The following is a 17,990-nucleotide window of genomic DNA, read 5'->3' as shown; positions in this document are numbered from 1 at the left end:
TTCCCAACACTATATCAGACAAAATTCTGTTGTGATCCTTAGGGTTTTCATTGGCTATTTTTTGAAAGTAGATCACCGGGCCTTTTTCCCCTAGTCTATATTAGCCTGGAAGCCCCACTGAAACCTGTCCATTATGGGTGACCTTGCTGGTATTTGAAATACCAGTGGCATAGCTTCCAGCATCACAGCAACATGCAAGCCACCACAGTACAACAAACTGACAGAGAGGTAGTGGCTACTATTAATAAACATATTATTTCAAGTTTTGGCCAATTCTAAATTTAAACATTTATGCTTTAGCATGTCTGTATGATATTTTATTTTGATCTTTTGTGAACTGAAAGAATCACACTCCACAGTCAGGTATAAGATTATCTATGCAGGCAAAATAAAAGCAGACCCAAAAGTTCATCCCTGAAACCCAATCCAAGCAAAGAATGCTTTCCTGATTTCCTTCCCATTTTCCTCTTTGATTCTGGCAATACACTCACCATCAGAGTGAAATCATCTCAATTTTATATGGCTGATCTCTTTTCCTGTTTGGATTCATAACATGATGACAGCCTGTCCCCAGCATTCTATCTGGTAGCACTTAATGAATGTTTGAAAAATGGATGAAAGCATGTATGCATGCTTCAAATTTGCCTCATAACTCTGAACATGTTTTCACAACATAACCCTTCAAATGTTGGTTTCATATGGCAATTTCTTTTAGAATGTACATAAACTCACGATATTATGTGAACCACCATGGATAACAGAAAGTTACGAAGATGTTTAAGACATGGTCCCAGCCCTTGAGAAATTTATATTCTAGTATATATTTAAAAAAAAAAAAAAAAAGGCACACACATCAAGAACTATGACATCAGCAGAAAGAGAGGACACTGTGAGTAAGATAAATGACTGCATCTTGAAAGCATTGATTATCCTTATAGGCAGGGCTTTAATCTGCCAAGAGAAGAATACACACAAGAATTAGTTGCCAGGCGATGCTTTTATTAATAGCTGGGGAACTGCATTGTTTGGGGGAAACAAAGGTGATCTTCTTGGCTACTTAGTGTTGAAGCACAAGGCTTATGCTTCAAAGTCACCCTGAACACTTAAGAGGATTGTGCTATTAATGACTGCATTGGGGAACTCAGAAAGAAGAGTGGGTCTGAGGGAAAACAGTTTTACTTTTAGAGATATTAAACTTGAGGGGAAAGCACTGTCTGCAGTGAGTGAGATCTAGCAGGCATTAGAAAAGCAAGAATGATGCCGAGGGAAGAGGTTGAGGCTGGTCATGTGGATTCTGAATGGTCGCTGATCAAGTCATGAATGAGATCCTGAAGAAAGAGGAGAGTCAAGGGTCAATTGAGGCACCTCAAAACTCTGTGATGTATGTGGGCCAAGGATACAGAGGCCAAGAGTGGGAAAAGGACTTCTCTAGGTCAGTAACCGAGCCCCAACTGTAACTCAAGCTATTGATTTCTTGGTCACCTCACCATGCTGCTCGTGAGTCATTTACCATTAATGGGGATATTGACCCACCAGAGGGCAACCCAGATGGCAACTGTGATGGTTAATGTTGTGTGTCAACTTGGCTGGGCCGTGATTCTCAGTGGTTTGATCGTCATGTGATAGTTGATCACTTCCATGATAAGATTTAATATTATGTGATCACTTCCATGATGGGATCTTCATTGAATATAAGTGGATATTCTCACAAGGCTTGCAGGCTTTTGTCCATGGATCCTGCAGCTGGCTTCTGTTCATCTGATCTCTAGTTCTTGGGACTTGAGCTAACAATTTACCTGCAGTCTTGCCTGCTGATCTTTGGGATTCATTGATCTTCACAGCCTGTGAACAAGAGCCCTGCTCTCCAACCTGCTGATCTTGGGTTTGCTGGCCCCGGTGGCTACATGCTTCAGGTGAAGCCTCTATTCTGACTTGGGATGTTCCAGACTCTAAACCACATGAGCCATTTCCTTGATATAAATCTCTCTATATACATATAGTTACATGTTTTACTGGTTTTGCTTCACTAGACAACCCAGCCTAAGATAGCAGCCTAATTGAAATATTGCATAAAGAACAATTGAAAGAGCCAGAACCATTGAACGTGGAAAAAGGAAGATGAAGTTGGGGATTAGAGACTCTGAGAATTGCCTAAAAATACTTGAAAGGCTTTTATGTGTAGAAAATGGAGCAGGATGGTGTTGTTCAGAGGATATTTCTATGCCTTGTGAAGCTGTGGCCCCCATTTGTCTGGGAGCAGTCAAGTGGAAGTGCCGTAGCCATCTGCAAGACTATGCAGGGAAATCACGAATAGTGTGAGAGAATTAGAACACTCTTTAGTCTTCTTCCAAGTCTATGATCATACAGCCTACAGATAGAACCTCTCTTTCTCTGGTTTCGACTATCTGCAATCGGCTGATCTATCACCTGAAATGACCTCTGGGTTTGCACACTGTATGTGTTATGGATTGAATTGTGGTCCTCAAAAATATGTGTTGTAGATGTCTACCCTTATACCTGTGGATGTGATCTCATTTACAAACAGAGTTTTCTTTGTTATGTTAATGTGACCATACCAGTGTAGGGTGTGTTTTAAGCCAATCACTTTTGAGATACAAAAACAGCAGATTAGACATCGGGTTAAGGGGGTGGGGAGGATGGAAACAAACCAGTCTACAAGCCTAGGAACTCCAAGAATGACTGGCTAGAGAAGCTGAGACAAGGACCTTCCCCAGAGTGGACAGAGAGAGCCTTCCCCTAGAGCCAGTGCCCTGAATTTAGACTTCTAGCCTCCTCATCTGTTAGACGGTAAATTTCTGTTCATAAAAAAGCCACCATTTGTGGTACTTCTGTTGTAACAACAAACACCAAGAAACTCAAACTCATAGTTTCTGCCTCTTCTGTGTCTCTGATACCCAACAGTCATGGACTTCCATCACCTAATGATGACGAGTGGCTTCACCTTGAAGTCTGAGTTGGATCATTTCCCACCGCTCTCAATAAAGAACATTGCATTTGGCTCCAATCTCCAAACTTCAACGTCTTCTAAAAGGAAGATATGGTTTCCCAACAAGGTTCACTCCTTCTTTGGCCTCTTCTTCAGTGTTTTCACATGTTTGGTAGAATTCAGCAAAGATTTTATTATAAAACCCAGATGAAGACACCTGGGTTTCAGGGTATAATTTAAAGTATGACTGCTGCATGCAAGCCAAGGAGAAGAAATAAAATTAACTGTAAGAGCACAAAGCTTAACAAAGAAAAATGTTCAAATGTTTATAACTACATTCAGATAGGGAAGCACATGCTTTCCAAGAATAACAGTCTGCATCCCCTAAGAGTTTAGGGCAGCTTTCAGAAGTAATCTACACTAATCTCAAATGCAAAGGACGCTGGGGGAAATACAGAGTTGAAGCATTCTCTCCCTTTGGCACAGAGAACGCGTTTTAACCAGCACTTAAGAGCTCAGCTTAAGTGTGTTTGGCAGCTGGTGTGTTCAAACCAACTAGGTCAAATCCCAATTTTGTGATTTCAAAGCTTACTGGCTGTGTGGCCTTGAGCTAGTCACTTAATCTCTCTGTGCTTCAGGTTCTCGTGTCTGTAAACCGGGGATAATGTTTGTATCTACCACATACGATTGTTGAGAGGATAAAAGGAGTTAATGTGTTGATAGAGCACACAGAGTAGTAACCAATAAATACATTAAGAAACAAACAAACCGAACCCTGCTAACTCAGAACTGAAGCCACTCCCAAAGTCTACCTTTCAGCCAAAGGTTAGACAGGCCTATAAAACAAACAATAACACATGTGGAGGAACACTTCGTAGTTCCGTCAAGTATACAAGATTAAATGGGCAAAACCTGCCCAAAAGCAAAGACAAGAAAGCAGGAAGGGACAGAAAAACTGGATGAATGGACACAGGGAACCCAGGGTGGAAAGGGGGTGAGTGCCAACACATTGTGAGGATTGCAACCAATGTCACAAAACAATTTGTCTATAAATTTTTGAAAGAAGAAATTAATTTGTGCTGAAAACTTTCACCTAAAGCACAATAAACATTTAAAAATAAATAAATAAACCCACTGCCGTCAAGTTGATTCCAACGCATGGCCATCCTGTAGGACAGAGTGGAAATGCCCCATAGAGTTTCCAAGGCTACAAATCCTTACTGAAGCAGACTGCCACTTCTTTCTCAGAGTGGCTGGTGTGTTCGAACCACCGACCTTTTAGTTAGCAGCCAAGCACTTTAACCGCTATACTACCAGGGGTCCTAATAAATACATAGATGTTAATTACCTCGGAGTCAGCTCCAATTCATGGCAGCCCATGTGCAACAGAACAAAATGTTACCTAGTCTTGTGTCATCTTCACAATTATTGGGATGCTCACGTCCATTCTTGTGACCACTGTATTTTGAGTGCCTTTCAAACTAGGGAGCTCATTTTCTAGCACTATATCAGAAAATATTCTTTTATTTGTTTTTTTATGAGAGTTTTTTTTTTTTTAATATATAGTGCTTTAGATGAAGGTTTACAGGCAGAGCAAATTAGTTGCTCATTAAGCAATTAATACACATTCTGTTTTGTGGCATTGGTTGCCAACCCCACGAAGTGTCAACACTCTCCCCTTCTCAACTTTGGGTCCCCCTTTACCAGTTCTCCTGCCTCTTCTGACTTCTCATCCTTGGGCCTGGGTTGGTGTGCCCATTTAGTCTCACTTTGTTTTATCAGTCTGTCTAATCTTTCGCTGAAGGGTGAACCTCAGGAGTGACTTCAGTACTGAGTTAAAAGGGTGTCCAGGAGCCATACTCTCAGGGTCAAACAATATTTTGTTTTTATGCATAGGGCTTTTATTGCCTAATTTTTGAAAGTATACCACAAGGCCTTTCTGTCTTGTCTGGCAGCTTCCCTAAAACCTGTCCACTATGAGTAACGCTGTTGGTATTTGTAATACCAGTAGCATAACTTCCAGCATCATGACAACATGCCACCACAGTACGACAAACTGACAGATGGGTGGTGGGATGTATAGTTGTTGCTAGGCACCATTGAGTCATTTCCTCTACTTAACAACCCTATGCACGACAGAATAAAACACTGCCCGGTCCTGCATCATCCTCACAATTGTTATTATGCTTGAGTCTGTTATTGCAGCAACTCTGTCAATCCATCTCTTCAAGGCCCTCCTCTTTTTCGTTGACCCTCTACTTTACCAAGCATGATGTTCTTCTCTAGGGATTAGTTTCTCCTGATAACATGTCCAAAGTACGTGAGACGAAGTCTTGATCCTTGCCTCTAAGGAGCATTTGGGCTGTACTACTTCCAAGACAGACTTGCTTTTTCTTCTGGCAGTTGGTGGTGTATTCAATATTCTTTGCCAACACCATAATTTCAAAGGCATCAATTCTTCTTTAGTCTTCCTTATTCATTGTCCAGCTTTCCCATGCATATCAGGCAGCTGAAAACACCATGGCTTGCATCAGGCACATCTTAGTCCTTAAAGTGACATCTTTGGTTTTTAACACTTTAAAGAGGTCTTTTGCAGCAATTTGCCCAATGCAATGCGTCGTCTGATTTCTCAGCTACTGCTTCCGTGGGTGTTGATTATGGAGCCAAGTAAAATGAAATCCTCGACAACTTCAATCTTTTCTCTGTTTGTTATGATGTTGCTTATTGGTCCAGTTGTGAGAATTTTTGTTTCCTTTACGTTGAGGTGTAATCCATACTGAAAGGGAATATATAGTTAGTGCTCAATAAATGTTTATAATTATTGTTACTATTGCTTTCTCTATGGGGCAGTTTTACTCTGTCCTATAGGGTCGCTATGAGTTGCAATTGGCTCGATGGCAGTGCGTTAGTGGGTATTGCTTTAAAAATGTTAGACAAGAAAGGGGCCTGTCAGGAACTGGTTGAATGGAGATGGGAAATACAGGGTAGAGGGGAGGAGTATTCTGTCACATTATTGGGAGAGCAACTAGGGTCACATAACAAAGCGTGTATAAGTTTTTGTATGAGAAACTGACTTGAATTGTAAACTTTCACTTTGAGCACAATAAAAAAAGGAGCAAAAAAAAAAAAAAAAGATGTTGTGACCTATCATTATTTGTCAGATAATATGGTATATCGATGGCACTGGTTTGTGGTATATCAAGAAGAACAAAGCATAATGCTTTCTGTACAGTTTAAATACCTACCTATTGTTAGATATGGAAACCCTGGTGGTGTGGTGGTTAAGAGCTACAGCAGCTTACCAAAAGGTTGGCCGTTCAAATCCACCAGGAGCTCCTTGGAAACCATATGGGGCAGTTCTACTCTGCCCTATAGGGTCACTATGAGTCGGAATCGACTCGACAGCAATGAGTTTGGTTTTTGGTTTTTTCTTGTTAGATAAGTAAATTCGTGAACGCATACATGATTCTTGGGGAAAAAGTTACTTACCCTGGCATACCACAGATGTGAGATCATTAGAGACATTTAGAAAGTATGAAGAACTGACAGGCTAAATTCAAGGTATTTTATGTTTATTTTTGTAACCATTGCATCAGCAGAGCATACATTTTCATGTTTGGTTGTAGAAAAAAAAGTACAATTTTTCCTGGTCAAATGTACTTGGAAGAAATTATGGAATCTGTGTCATGTACATAGTATTTTTCTTTAAACCAGTGTAAATACCTACCACCTCATAATTTTTAGATTAAAATAGTTTCTCTACAGATAAAATAACAAAATAAAAACAAAAAAAAGGAAGGGGCCTGACCCCTTTAAAAGGATTTGTGAAACGAAGGAAGCCACATTTCTAGTGGGAAATGCTCCAGATAAAGGAGCAGAAGCACAGTGTAGGAGCTGGGAACTGTTTAGAGCGGTTCAAAGCCAGTAGGAAATGCACATGGCCTAAGTGGGGGGTGATTTTCAGAAGGGCAAGCCCTTAGCTGGCATCATGGGATACTGACCCATTTTCCTCTGAGGAACAGCCTGAAGCAGTCAATGTCAGGATGCTGGCCTTGTTCTGCACACACAGAAGGGTAAATGTTTGGGTGAGTGGAGTTTACATAAGTGGAGTTAAATGCTGAGGAGAGCGCTTTGCTTGTAACTTGGTGTTTATAACTTCCTTTATCCCCTGCTTTGAAGGTGGCTTGTGAAATCTGACAGTAACCCACTGGACTCTTAATGAATGCATGCATTTTTAAAATGCTGGGGGTAAATTTTGTTTGTTAGCTCTTTCTCTTGCCAGTTGTTCCAGAGGAAAAAGACCCACAAAGCCTATGCTAATGAGCGTGTCCTTCAGCTCAAGGGAGCTCCCCAAAATTCAGTCTCAGCATCTGTTGTTGTCAGTTGGTGTTGAATCGGCTCCGATTTATGGCAACTCCATGTACAACAGAACAAACTGTTGCTGTGTCCTGTGCCATTCTCACAATCATTGGTATGTTCGAGTCCACTGTTGCAGCCACTGTGTATTTTGAGTGTCTTCCAACCCAGGGGGTATCTCTTCCAGCACTATATCGGACAATATTCTGTTGAGAACCATAAGGTTTTCACTGGCTCATTTTCAATAGCCCTAAAAAACTAATGTAGTTGTTTGTTTGGTTTTTTTTGTCATTTATTTTTAAATAGCGCTTATGAAAGTTCCTTGGAAAACACAAAGAGAATTTTAAAAGTTGCTTCTCATTTGGGCTTGGGACACTGGGTCCTTGCTGCTATTCATTCACCTAAACATTCATTCAACAAATACTTCTTGGTGCCTCCTGTATAGAAGATATGGTGTGATCACCATGAGCAATACTATGGAATCATCTAGAATAATTTTGTTCCCAGGCTGAGCTGGTGGGTGATGATATCTTCTCAGGCAACTCAACTAACCATGAACTCTTGTTCTTCAGCAGCTCTTGGGAATATTAAACCTAAATCCTTCAGAGCTTTCTGGTTCATTTCAATTCATTGTCATGGCTATGACAATGAAGACATGTAGTGGAGAACTTCAGAAATTAGAGGAATTAATGAATATGTTAACATGGTCTCCAAATTACATAGCCTGTTAAAACACAATTTATAAGCTTAAGTTTATATAAGTACTCGCAATTGGCTTTTAGCTATTTTTATATTAACCAGATTTGCTTTGAAAGAGCAAGAAAGTCAAGTTTTATGATTAATATAAAAATAGCTATGATTTATTGAGCACTTATTGTTGAATGAGATTCCATTGTACATTCTTTATAAATAAACACTAGGTAACTCTGAAAAGGAAACCCTGATGGCATAATGGTTAAGAGCTACGGTACTAACCATAAGGTCAGCAATTTGAATCCAAAAGGTGCTCCTTGGAAGCCCTATGGGGCAGTTCTACTCTGTCCTATCAGGTCGCTATAAGTTTTTTGTTTTTTTTAAAAAACAAACCCTAAATCTTGGTGGAGGAACACAGTATAAGTTTGCTTATTATTCAGTATTGTCTGATGTAGGTCAGGTGGCTCTTCTGGGCAGCAGTCTTCTCTGAGATACTTCATGATTTGGAGTTCCTCCTAGTATGTGGCTCCACCACCTAAGAGACTTCTACTTCCTGCCACATGCACAGTGAGAGAGAAAGAGCATGGAAGAGACACACTATCTCTTAACTACCCCAGCCCGGAAATGCCCCCACATTACTCCTGTTCACATCCCATCAGCCAGAAATAAATCACATGGTTAACCAAAAGGCAAGGGAGGCTGGGAAATGCAGAGCAAAATACGCACATCAGTAAGTGCTAATGGTGTCTTCCATAGTTTACCCTACCGGTCACCAAATATCTATTTGCTGTTTTCTTCCCAAACACAGAACACACTCATGCCTCCCCAAAGGAAACAACTTCAGATTCCATCCAACTCAAAGTCCAGGACCTCTGGATTATGTGAAGTTCTCTTCAGAAGTCTGGATGTGGCATCTCTTGATCCAAGGACCTACAAACTAAAAAGGAAGTGATCCGTGAGCCAAAAAGACAACTCATCTATCACACACACACGCACACATGCATGCATACAATATACAAATGGTATAATAACAATAGAATAACCACAATATAAATTCCCATCCAGAAAAGGGAAGGATGAGACCTAAACAGCAGCCAACGATACCAAATACAGCCTAGCATAGCGAAGGCCCACCATCTTGTGGGTGGAGGAGGTTCTTGATACAGTCCTGCTCTTTGGGGGAAACTCCTTTGTCCATTATTCTCTGTAATGCTGGCTCTTCCCTCTGAGAGGCTCCCCCTGCCCACTCTTCTCCTTTGCCACCTCTCAAGTGGGTGTCGGAAAGCCTACAGCCTGCCTCCTGATGGTGCAAGAATAAGACCCAAGAGTTGTGTTCAGTCTTGGAAGATATTTTTAATACTGTCTTATAGTTGGTTTTTGTTTGTTTGTTTGTTTTGCTTTGTTTTTAGCAATGTAAGTTCCTCAAAAAATGAGTGTGTTTCTGCAGGCCAGCAAATATCTGCACTCTGTCACTATCCCCTTCGATTTCTTTTTGCAGTTTGGCCATACCTTTCCTGAACTCATCTCTTTCTTGAAAACAAATGCAATCAATGGTAGCCAACAAACACAACTAATGCTATTTTTTTGTCTGTTTGGTTTTGTTTTCCCATCCTCCTCCCCTAGAGCTACAAGGTTACTTGGCACATAAATAGCCTTCTAAGTTGTCATAATTGTTGGTTTCACCAAATATTTGGCTGCTGAAAAGCATGAAAATTGATCTTCCCAGCCTCTGGTATCCCAGCCATCCACCACCTGACTATCAGTCCAATGCCACTGCACTTAGGTTTTCTTACAGCAACCTCCCATGTCCATGTGTTAGTCAGGAAAAGTAATGCTAGCTGCTGTAATAAACTTCCCTAAAGCTCAGTGACTCCTGAATACACTTTGCTCGGTACCTGAGGTGCCCGTTTCATTTTTATTGTATATATGCAAATCAGTTGTTTTGACGTATTTAATCATTCACAGTTAAAGAAATCAAAGCTCAGAGAAATTAAGTAACACATCCACAATCACACCACTGGAATATGGTGGGTCCAGGACCTGAGTTCAGTCCATGACACTTGCACGTATCCGGGCCTGCAGACTCTTCTCCATAGAAACCAGAGCAAAAATCTACTTCACCTTTTTCTCTGCATTCGGAGCCCCAAAATCTGACCATTTCCCTATATTTTTAGGCTTTTATTTTTTTTTTACACTATTTCAGGAGCGTCATCCTCTGTCCACTGCATAATAGTTACTTTTGTTATTGCCAACCGCCATCTAGTCAGCACCCCACTCACACACAGTGGAGCAAAATGCTGCCGGGTCCTGCGCCATCCTCGTGATCGGTTGCAACAACGTTGTGATTCACAGGGCTTTCACAGGCTGATTTTCAGAAGTAGGTCTCCAGGCTTTTCTTCCTAGTCTGTCTTAGTCTGGATGCTCCGCTGAAATCTGTTCAGCATCAGAGCAACACACAGGCCTCCACTCACAGACAGGTGGAGGCAGTGCATGACGTGCTATGGCTGAGAATTGAACCCCAGTCTCTCACATGGAAGGCGAGAATTCTACCACTGAACCACCATTGACCCCAATAGTTACTTTAGGTGACGCAAAAAAACGCAATAGAAACCCATCTACAGTTTTTGAGATAACCAATGAGGTGTTCATCATGAAACGTGTTTGCCTAAATTTGCCCAGTGAGTGTACTTAATAGATTGTGCCTGTGTCAACATTTCAATTCTCCACTGAGCGGTTTATCTATTTCACTGATAGTTTCTATATTCATGTAGGGGGTTTCCTAATATCATAACTACCCATTATGTCTAGGAAAGGCATACATTTTCCTGTGTTCATTGTTCTGGGAAAGTTTGATATGATAATCTTCCCTAACAGGAATATACATACACAAACCTTGATTGGTCTGAACATACACAGTATTTCTTCATTTATTTGACTACACTTTAAATTGGCTGTGATTTGAATTCCCAAGTGTGTGTGTGTGTGTTTAATGGCAATTGGGTAAGTGTATTGGAAATAGTAAAATTTGTGAGTTTGATTACAAACTAGATAGCAAAGGATTTATTCAACTGCATAGATTCTTCAGAACAAGCATCTTTCTAAAAGTTAATAATTCACATACAGAATGAAGGTTAAAACAAGACCAGTGCAATTGAGATCATTTTAGTTATTTTCCTCCTCTATGAAAATATAACAGGCAGAATTTAACATTTTTAAACAGGTGAATTAAGGAAGAAAAATGCGTGGAACTAACACTGTAAGCCAAGTGATATTTAAACACAATTTCCTTGATACCATTGTTATCTAAGTTGGGGAATAAATGTTTTTTTTGCCATTAGTGGAGTGATACACTTTGGTTTTAAGGCATAAAAGCAAAGTGAAACAGCCCAGTGAGAGGAGCAATGGATCAAAGAGAAAAATAGAACTGTTTAGATACCTGAGACCCTGGCTTTTGATCTGCCTCAGTCTGGGGGTTGCAAAGAACATTACCCACCCTTACTCATTCCTAACTAGCGTGTGTATTAAGCTCTTTGAAATGTGAGTATTACGGAAAGGATCGCAGTTGCTTTAAATTATAGAAGTTGGCAAGTGCTTGGGAGAAGGCGTGGGCGGTTGTTTAAACTGAGAAAGACAGTCGCAATACGTGGTCCAACAGCATGAGCTCCAAGCTTCAAACGCATTCTCATGCTCAGACGAGCACTTTATTTTTCATCAAGTTATTTTTTGCATTGTTTTGAAGCAGCTCTGAATAATAAACACCTATTTCTGCTTTACATTTTTTAAATGGTTTCTAAATTCATGGGACAACCAGAACAAGGACGCCTCATATTTTGGGGGAAAGTTTGATAACAGCAATGCCTAGAAAAGGTAAGCTACCATTTTCCACTATGGCTTTCTCTTTGTTTCCCTCCTGTTTGGCTTTTGTCAAAAATATGCACTGAAAGAACGTAAGACAGCTACTTGTAAAGAAATAAGAAACTTGCAGAAAGTGTGTCAACAAACGATAAATCAGCAGTTGAAAAGCTTCAACAAGGGTACTTGCTACTACTTTCTATTCTGCTTGACGCATGAACCTCTGTGAAATAGCTTTGTCTACGTGAAAAATGCCACTTCTTTTAAAAAATTGATGGGGGTCCTCGAAATCTTCCACCTGATGAGTCTAACATTCGCCAGTGTGCTGATGGGCTAATTTATTGCCAGGGTCAGAGTATCTGTGTTTTCTGATCCCATTATACGCAACTCAACTTCCGGAGCTATGATCGTTTCTATCAACTCAAAAATTTTTCCCTTGAAAGATTTTAATAACCTTCTCAAAATTCTCTTAAGTGATATCCTTCTCAAAATTCTCTGAAACACGGTTACTGTGAGTTCTTATAAACTTGTTTTGCAGACTACGTTTTTAAAAGTTAAATGAGTACCCTGGAGGGTGTTACAGATATTACGTATCTGGGGGGAAAAGAACACAGTGCAACTCAACATTGGTTAATTCAAGTCACAGCCGGCAGACAGAGTTGTTTGAACTTAGTGACTTTGCATTCTCGATTGGTCTTCACAAACAGGTAGAGAGTAGAGGTTAGCTGTCTCCCTGGGCTTCGGTGCACTGGTGGTATGAGACATAGCTTGTGGTTTTAGCTGGAGATGTGAGTGTGTGATGTGTTTTTCTTAGTTCCCTGAGAAAGTCTCTGTTATCAATGTTCCCATCTTTCTGAGGCAGAATTCCAGGTGCAAAAAAAAAAAAAACTAGATATCCGCAGAGATCTGTGAATTCTTCCGGCATACTACGATTTTAACAGCGCCCGCATTAATTCCCGCCTGCGCACATACACACTCACAGGCAGAGGTGAAAACACCCTGTGCATTCGATTGAGCTCAGGAGGCTTTGGACATCCTAGGTGACCGCAATCTATAAAACCCAGTTGCATGGAAACACTGGCAAACAAGCCGGCTAGGCCTGGGAGAGAATTGCGAGGGGCTGCCCGGGAGGGAGGCGGCTCTCCGCCGAGAAAGGCCCGACCTCCCGGCCCGACCAGCCGTTGTTCTGTTTCTGGAATTTTTTTTTTTTTTTTTTCCTTCTGGGTCACATTCTAGTTATATAAGGTGGATTATAGCTCTTTCCTGTGCCTTTTGTAGTCTCTGCAAAAGGGAAGGGACTAAGGTAAGAGGAAGGACTTTACAGAAAAGCGAGAAGGTGGCTCGGTCGGCTCTTGCAGGGTGGTAGAAGGAAACCATGGTTGCCTTTCTCCATTCCTCGTTGTTAGTGGAGCAAAAGAGGGACCCGTAACTGCCCATCCACTGTCCTCCAGTATGATGCAGTATCTTCTCCTTTCTGCCTTTCTCTCTCCACGTCTATCTGTACCAGCCCATAGAACACTGAGAGAAGGCGCAGCGAGTTGGTCTGACAGGATTATTCCCATCTCCTGCTTCCCTGCCCTCTCCGTCGGTCCCCAGGCCAGTTGGGAAAGCCCCCACCCTATTTGGAGGGGGGTCCTCAGGGCCCCACCCCATGACCTCATTGCAGGCAGCCGTCGGGCTGGGATGGCCAGCGGTTGCCTGGTGCCAGAGTGCACCCTGGAGACGGGTGTGGCCGAGAAACACGCAGCGTGGCATGAGATGACTGCTGGGGAGTGAGCGCCACTTCCCATCATGGGTTTCCATGGAGGCTGGCGGCTTTTCTAGAAGCCAGACCCACCAGGCCCCTCCTCTGGGCCCAAAAAGGCTCCGGAGAGGACAAAAACAAAAAGGCAATTAGGGTTGCTCATGGAGCCCCAGGCCAGCTGACTCATCTGAGGCCCCCTGGGGGGCTTCATCAGGAAAGCTGGACAGAGCCCTGGAAAGGACAGGTCAGGGTTGTCCTAGGAAGGGCGCTAATGAGCGGCCCAATGTGACCTAAGGTGCCTTCTCACCTCAGAGAGGCAGGCAGAGGGAGAGACAACATCTGCAGGGCAGACGGGGGAGAGTGTTAACTAACGAACTGCTGGGGGGCCGGGAGTCATGTTGTCTGAGGGCTTCAGGTGTGACCCAGGCCTAGCCTGGTTGTGGGCTAAAGACGTAGAGTCTGAGTCTGTGAACCAGAATCTAAAAAGCCCAGGACGCAGCAATCAATACTGTGAGGGTATAGGAAAGAGACACCATTGTAATTCAATACCCAGGTGCCATCAGTCAGTTCCGACTTATGACGACTCCGTGTGTGTCAGAGCAGAACTGCGCTCCAAAGGGTTTCCAGTCATGGAATTTTCAGAAGTAAATCACCAGGGCTTTCTTCCAAGGTGCCTCTCGGTGGATTTGAACCTCAACCTTTCAGTTAGCAGCCAAGCGTGTTAAGTGTTTGCACCACCCAGGGATACCTAAACCCTAATTGGGTACCTGCTTAGTGCCAGGTACTCTATGAAGACCCTTTGAACATGGCCCTTAACAAAGAGAGGCCAAACATAAATATCGACTACAGACCAAACATAAACTGTTGTTGTTGTTGTTAGTTGTCAGGGAGTGGATTCTGACTCATGGCAACCTCATGTGTGCAGAGTAGAACTGCTCTGTGGGATTTTCAAGGCTATGACCTTTTGGAAACAGACGCCAGGCCTATCTTCTAAGGCACCTCTGGGTGGGTTCGAGCTGCCAACCTTTTGGCTAATAGTACAGCGCTTAACCTTTTCACCACCCAGCCACCAAAACATAGGCTACAGTGTAGAAAATATGGAGAAAACACAAAATAGGGGCTTTGCAAATCTGCCTGCTGAATTAAAGAACACTTCCCAGTAGAGATGGATAATGTGAATTATGCAAACAGTTAACATGCTCAGCTGCTAACCAAACAGTTGGAGGTTCAAGTCCATGGAAAGGCACCTTGGAAGAAAAGCCTGGAGATCTATTTCTGAAAAATTAGCCAACAGAAACACCATGGAGCACAGTTCTACTCTGACATACATTGGGTCGCCATGAGTTGAAATCTACTCAATGGCAACTAGAACCAATACAGCAACTGGAATTGTAAGATTTAAACTAGAACCTGGAGGAGGGGTTAAATATCATGAGAGAGGCAAAAGGGGCCAGGGTATCTAGGCAGAGGTTGATGTGCAAAGCTGCAGGTGTGTGAAGATCATGCCTCTTGTGTAAACCAAGTAGCTTGGTGGTGGGTGAGCTCTACTTTCCAAAGAGAATTCCAAGGAACACCAGTTGCATGAAATATTAAAAAGAGAGTTAAAAAAAAAAAGTCCCTGGACAGACAAATTTGGGAATGTGAAAAGCTGTGCACTGTTGTGGACCAGAGCGCAGGCTCTGGGATCATGAATATCTGACTTCAAACCAGTTCCACTCTTTAGCTGCTATGTGAACTTAGACTCGTTCAAGCATCTATACCTTCATCTGTCAAATAAGGACAATAATTATACCCATCTTACAAAATTGTTCTGAGGACTAAATTAGAGAACTCATACAAAGGGCCTACTATCAAATTGCCTGACATATCATGAGATCTCAATAAATGTTAGCTTTATTCTTATTGGTGTCATTGTTGTTAGCTGCCTTCAATTGGCTTCGACCCACGGTGACCTTCTTTTATAACAGAATGAAATGTTGCCCCATCCTGCACTATCTCCAAGATCTTTGATATGTCTGAGCCCTCTGTTGAGGCTATTCTTTGTTGTTGTTGTTGTTGTTGTTAGGTGCAGTCAAGTCGGCTCTGCCTCATAGCGACCTTATGTACAACAGAACAAAACACTGCCCAGTCCTGTGCCATCCTCACGATTGTTGTTCTGCTTGAGCCCATTGTTGCAGCGGCTATGCCAATCCATCTCACTGAAGGTCTTCCGCCTTTTCACTGACCTCCTGCTTTACCAAACATGATGTCCTTCTCCAGGGACTGATCCTTCCAGATAACACGTCCAAGGTATGTGAGACACAGTCTCGCCATCCTTGCGTCTAAGGAGCATTCTGACTGCACTTCTTCCAAGACAGATTTGTTCATTCTTTTGGCAGTCCATAGTGTATTCAATATTCTTTACCAACACCACAATTCAAAGGCTATTCTTACTAGCTATTAAGTACTGATTTCCGTACTATAGGACTTCTCTCAGCTTGCAATTTGTTAAGGACCACGAGTGAGTCATTAAAGTCTAATATTTTCCAAATTCATTTGACCGTGACACCATTATTTTCCAAGACATTTCATACAAATCACAAAACACATGCTGAAAAATGGTAAAATTGAGTTGGTCAAGTGAATTGAGGCAAATGGCCCTGAAACACAAGAGCTTTCCCAAGATTTAAATGAAATTTACCAATCTCCACTGGCCACTTCACAAATTGACTTCCATATCTCAAGACAACAGGGATATCTAAAGGAAACGGACTTTTTCCCAACTATTATCAACTCTTAGAAGCAAGAGGAAAAGAGACAACAAAGCAAATTCTTCAGTGATTTCAGTCTTAAAAGGTCAGCCTTTGACTAAGGTGTGAGGGCCTACTGCATCCAGGACAACGTAAAGACACAAGCTAGAGTAATGCATGATCCTACTGGCAGGGAGTTTACAATCTAATGGGGAAAAGAAAATGTGCACACCAATGTCTAAAATGGAAAATGAGATATTCCGAGGCAGAATGGAAAAGAGGTCCAAAGTGACTGGGAATTCAGAGAAGAGGAAATACCAAGGAACGGTAACAATCAGAGTAATAGCTAACATTCTTTGACTTTTACCGTGTGCAAGGAACTGTGCTAAGTACCTTATGATATTATCAAGCCGTTTATAACTTAAACCCAACCAAACCCGTTGCCACACTCATAGCAACCCTATAGAATAAAGTAGAACTGCCCCATAGAGTTTCCAAAGTGCAGCTGGTGGGTTTGAACAACCAATCTTTTAACCACTGTGAACTCTCAACCACTGCACCACCAGGGCTCCATTTATAATTTACCAGGTCATAAGGTGGATGTCGATTTACCCATTTCACAGATGAGAAAATCAAGCCGTAAAGAAATTCAGTAACCTGCCTGCTGTCTTACAGGAAGTAAGTGATAGAGTAGGAATTCGAACTCAGGTCCATCTGACACTCTCAGTCTCTCACTCAGGGAAGACACCAAGGAGATAATACATAATCTGGCCTAGGAGGATGGATAAGGATTGGTGAGATGGGCAATCCAGGTAGTAAGAATAATATTACCAAAAGCATAGAAGAGAACAGTGTGGGGATAAGCGGAACAAAGTGTCTGTGTAGAAAACAGAAGGAGATGAGCTCAAAATACTCAGCTGGAATCAGATCATAGAAAGCCTTGAATGCCAAACCACAAAGTTTGGATTTTTAAGTGGAGTAACCACTAAAAGTTTGTAAACAAGGAAGTAACATAAGGAGAACAATGACTTAGGACGATTAGTCAGTGTACAGAGGAGCAGAGACCTAGCCTCCCACTAGGAAGCTGCATTTGTCCAGGCAAAAGACGACAGAAACAGTTGTTCACACCATTGCTTCACACAGCAGTTAAGGGGTGAATGTGCACATCTGGAAATGCTGATGGCGTAGTGGTTAAGTGCTACGGCTGCTAACCAAAAGGCCAGCAGTCCAAATCCACCAGGCGCTCCTTGGAAACTCTATGGGGCAGTTCTACTCTGTCTTATAGGGTCGTTATGAGTCGGAATAGATTCAGTGGCAACAGGTTTTGGTTTTTTGGTGCACATCTGGCCCAGTCTCCTAAACCCACTATTCTGAGGCCTTTTCCATCAGAATGCTCTTTCAAAATCTCAGCCCTGAGGCTTCACCAAATCCCTTTTCAACCCTGTAAAATGGAAGAGGGGAGAGGGAGAATGGGAGCGGCCAAAGGGGCTGGTTGAATTTGAAGCCCCTTCCAGCTTTCAAACTTCATGAAGACAAAACTATAAGTACTTTTATGGAAATCATTAACTATCTAGTTCCTATTCCTTTACTAGGATCCAGACTTCTCCTTCATATCAGACAGGCATTTTCCAAAAGAACTTCAAGGTCTACCAAAGTTTTATGGGCTTAC

General features: G+C 42.0%; 2 protein-coding genes across 8 annotated transcripts in view; both read left to right on the top strand.

The window, feature by feature from the left end:
• The window catches only part of CC2D2A (coiled-coil and C2 domain containing 2A), a 442,728-nt gene that overhangs the window by 98,590 nt on the left and 326,148 nt on the right, over positions 1-17,990 (top strand). The window contains exon 1 of one of the 2 annotated variants that reach the window (XM_049886471.1): positions 11,777-11,863. The exons of the other annotated variant lie outside the window; for it this stretch is intronic. The gene's annotated coding sequence lies outside the window, so the exon portion shown is untranslated. Of the gene's footprint in view, positions 1-11,776; positions 11,864-17,990 lie in introns of those variants that run through there. 2 annotated transcript variants of the gene reach the window in all.
• The window catches only part of C1QTNF7 (C1q and TNF related 7), a 276,424-nt gene that overhangs the window by 98,585 nt on the left and 159,849 nt on the right, over positions 1-17,990 (top strand). Inside the window, exon 1 of one of the 6 annotated variants that reach the window (XM_049886480.1) lies at positions 11,773-11,863. The exons of 1 other annotated variant lie outside the window; for it this stretch is intronic. In XM_049886480.1, the coding sequence (XP_049742437.1) occupies positions 11,851-11,863 (13 nt within the window). In that variant the 5' untranslated portion in view covers positions 11,773-11,850. Of the gene's footprint in view, positions 1-11,772; positions 11,864-17,990 lie in introns of those variants that run through there. 4 more of the 6 variants (XM_049886483.1, XM_049886479.1, XM_049886481.1 and 1 more) reach the window with 4 other exon arrangements.

The sequence above is a fragment of the Elephas maximus genome, chromosome 5 (genome assembly GCF_024166365.1).
Source record: "Elephas maximus indicus isolate mEleMax1 chromosome 5, mEleMax1 primary haplotype, whole genome shotgun sequence".
In the NCBI taxonomy this organism is placed as follows: domain Eukaryota; kingdom Metazoa; phylum Chordata; class Mammalia; order Proboscidea; family Elephantidae; genus Elephas; species Elephas maximus.
The sequence above is the reverse complement of the archived record's forward strand: the minus strand, read 5'-3'. Positions and strand labels throughout refer to the sequence as shown.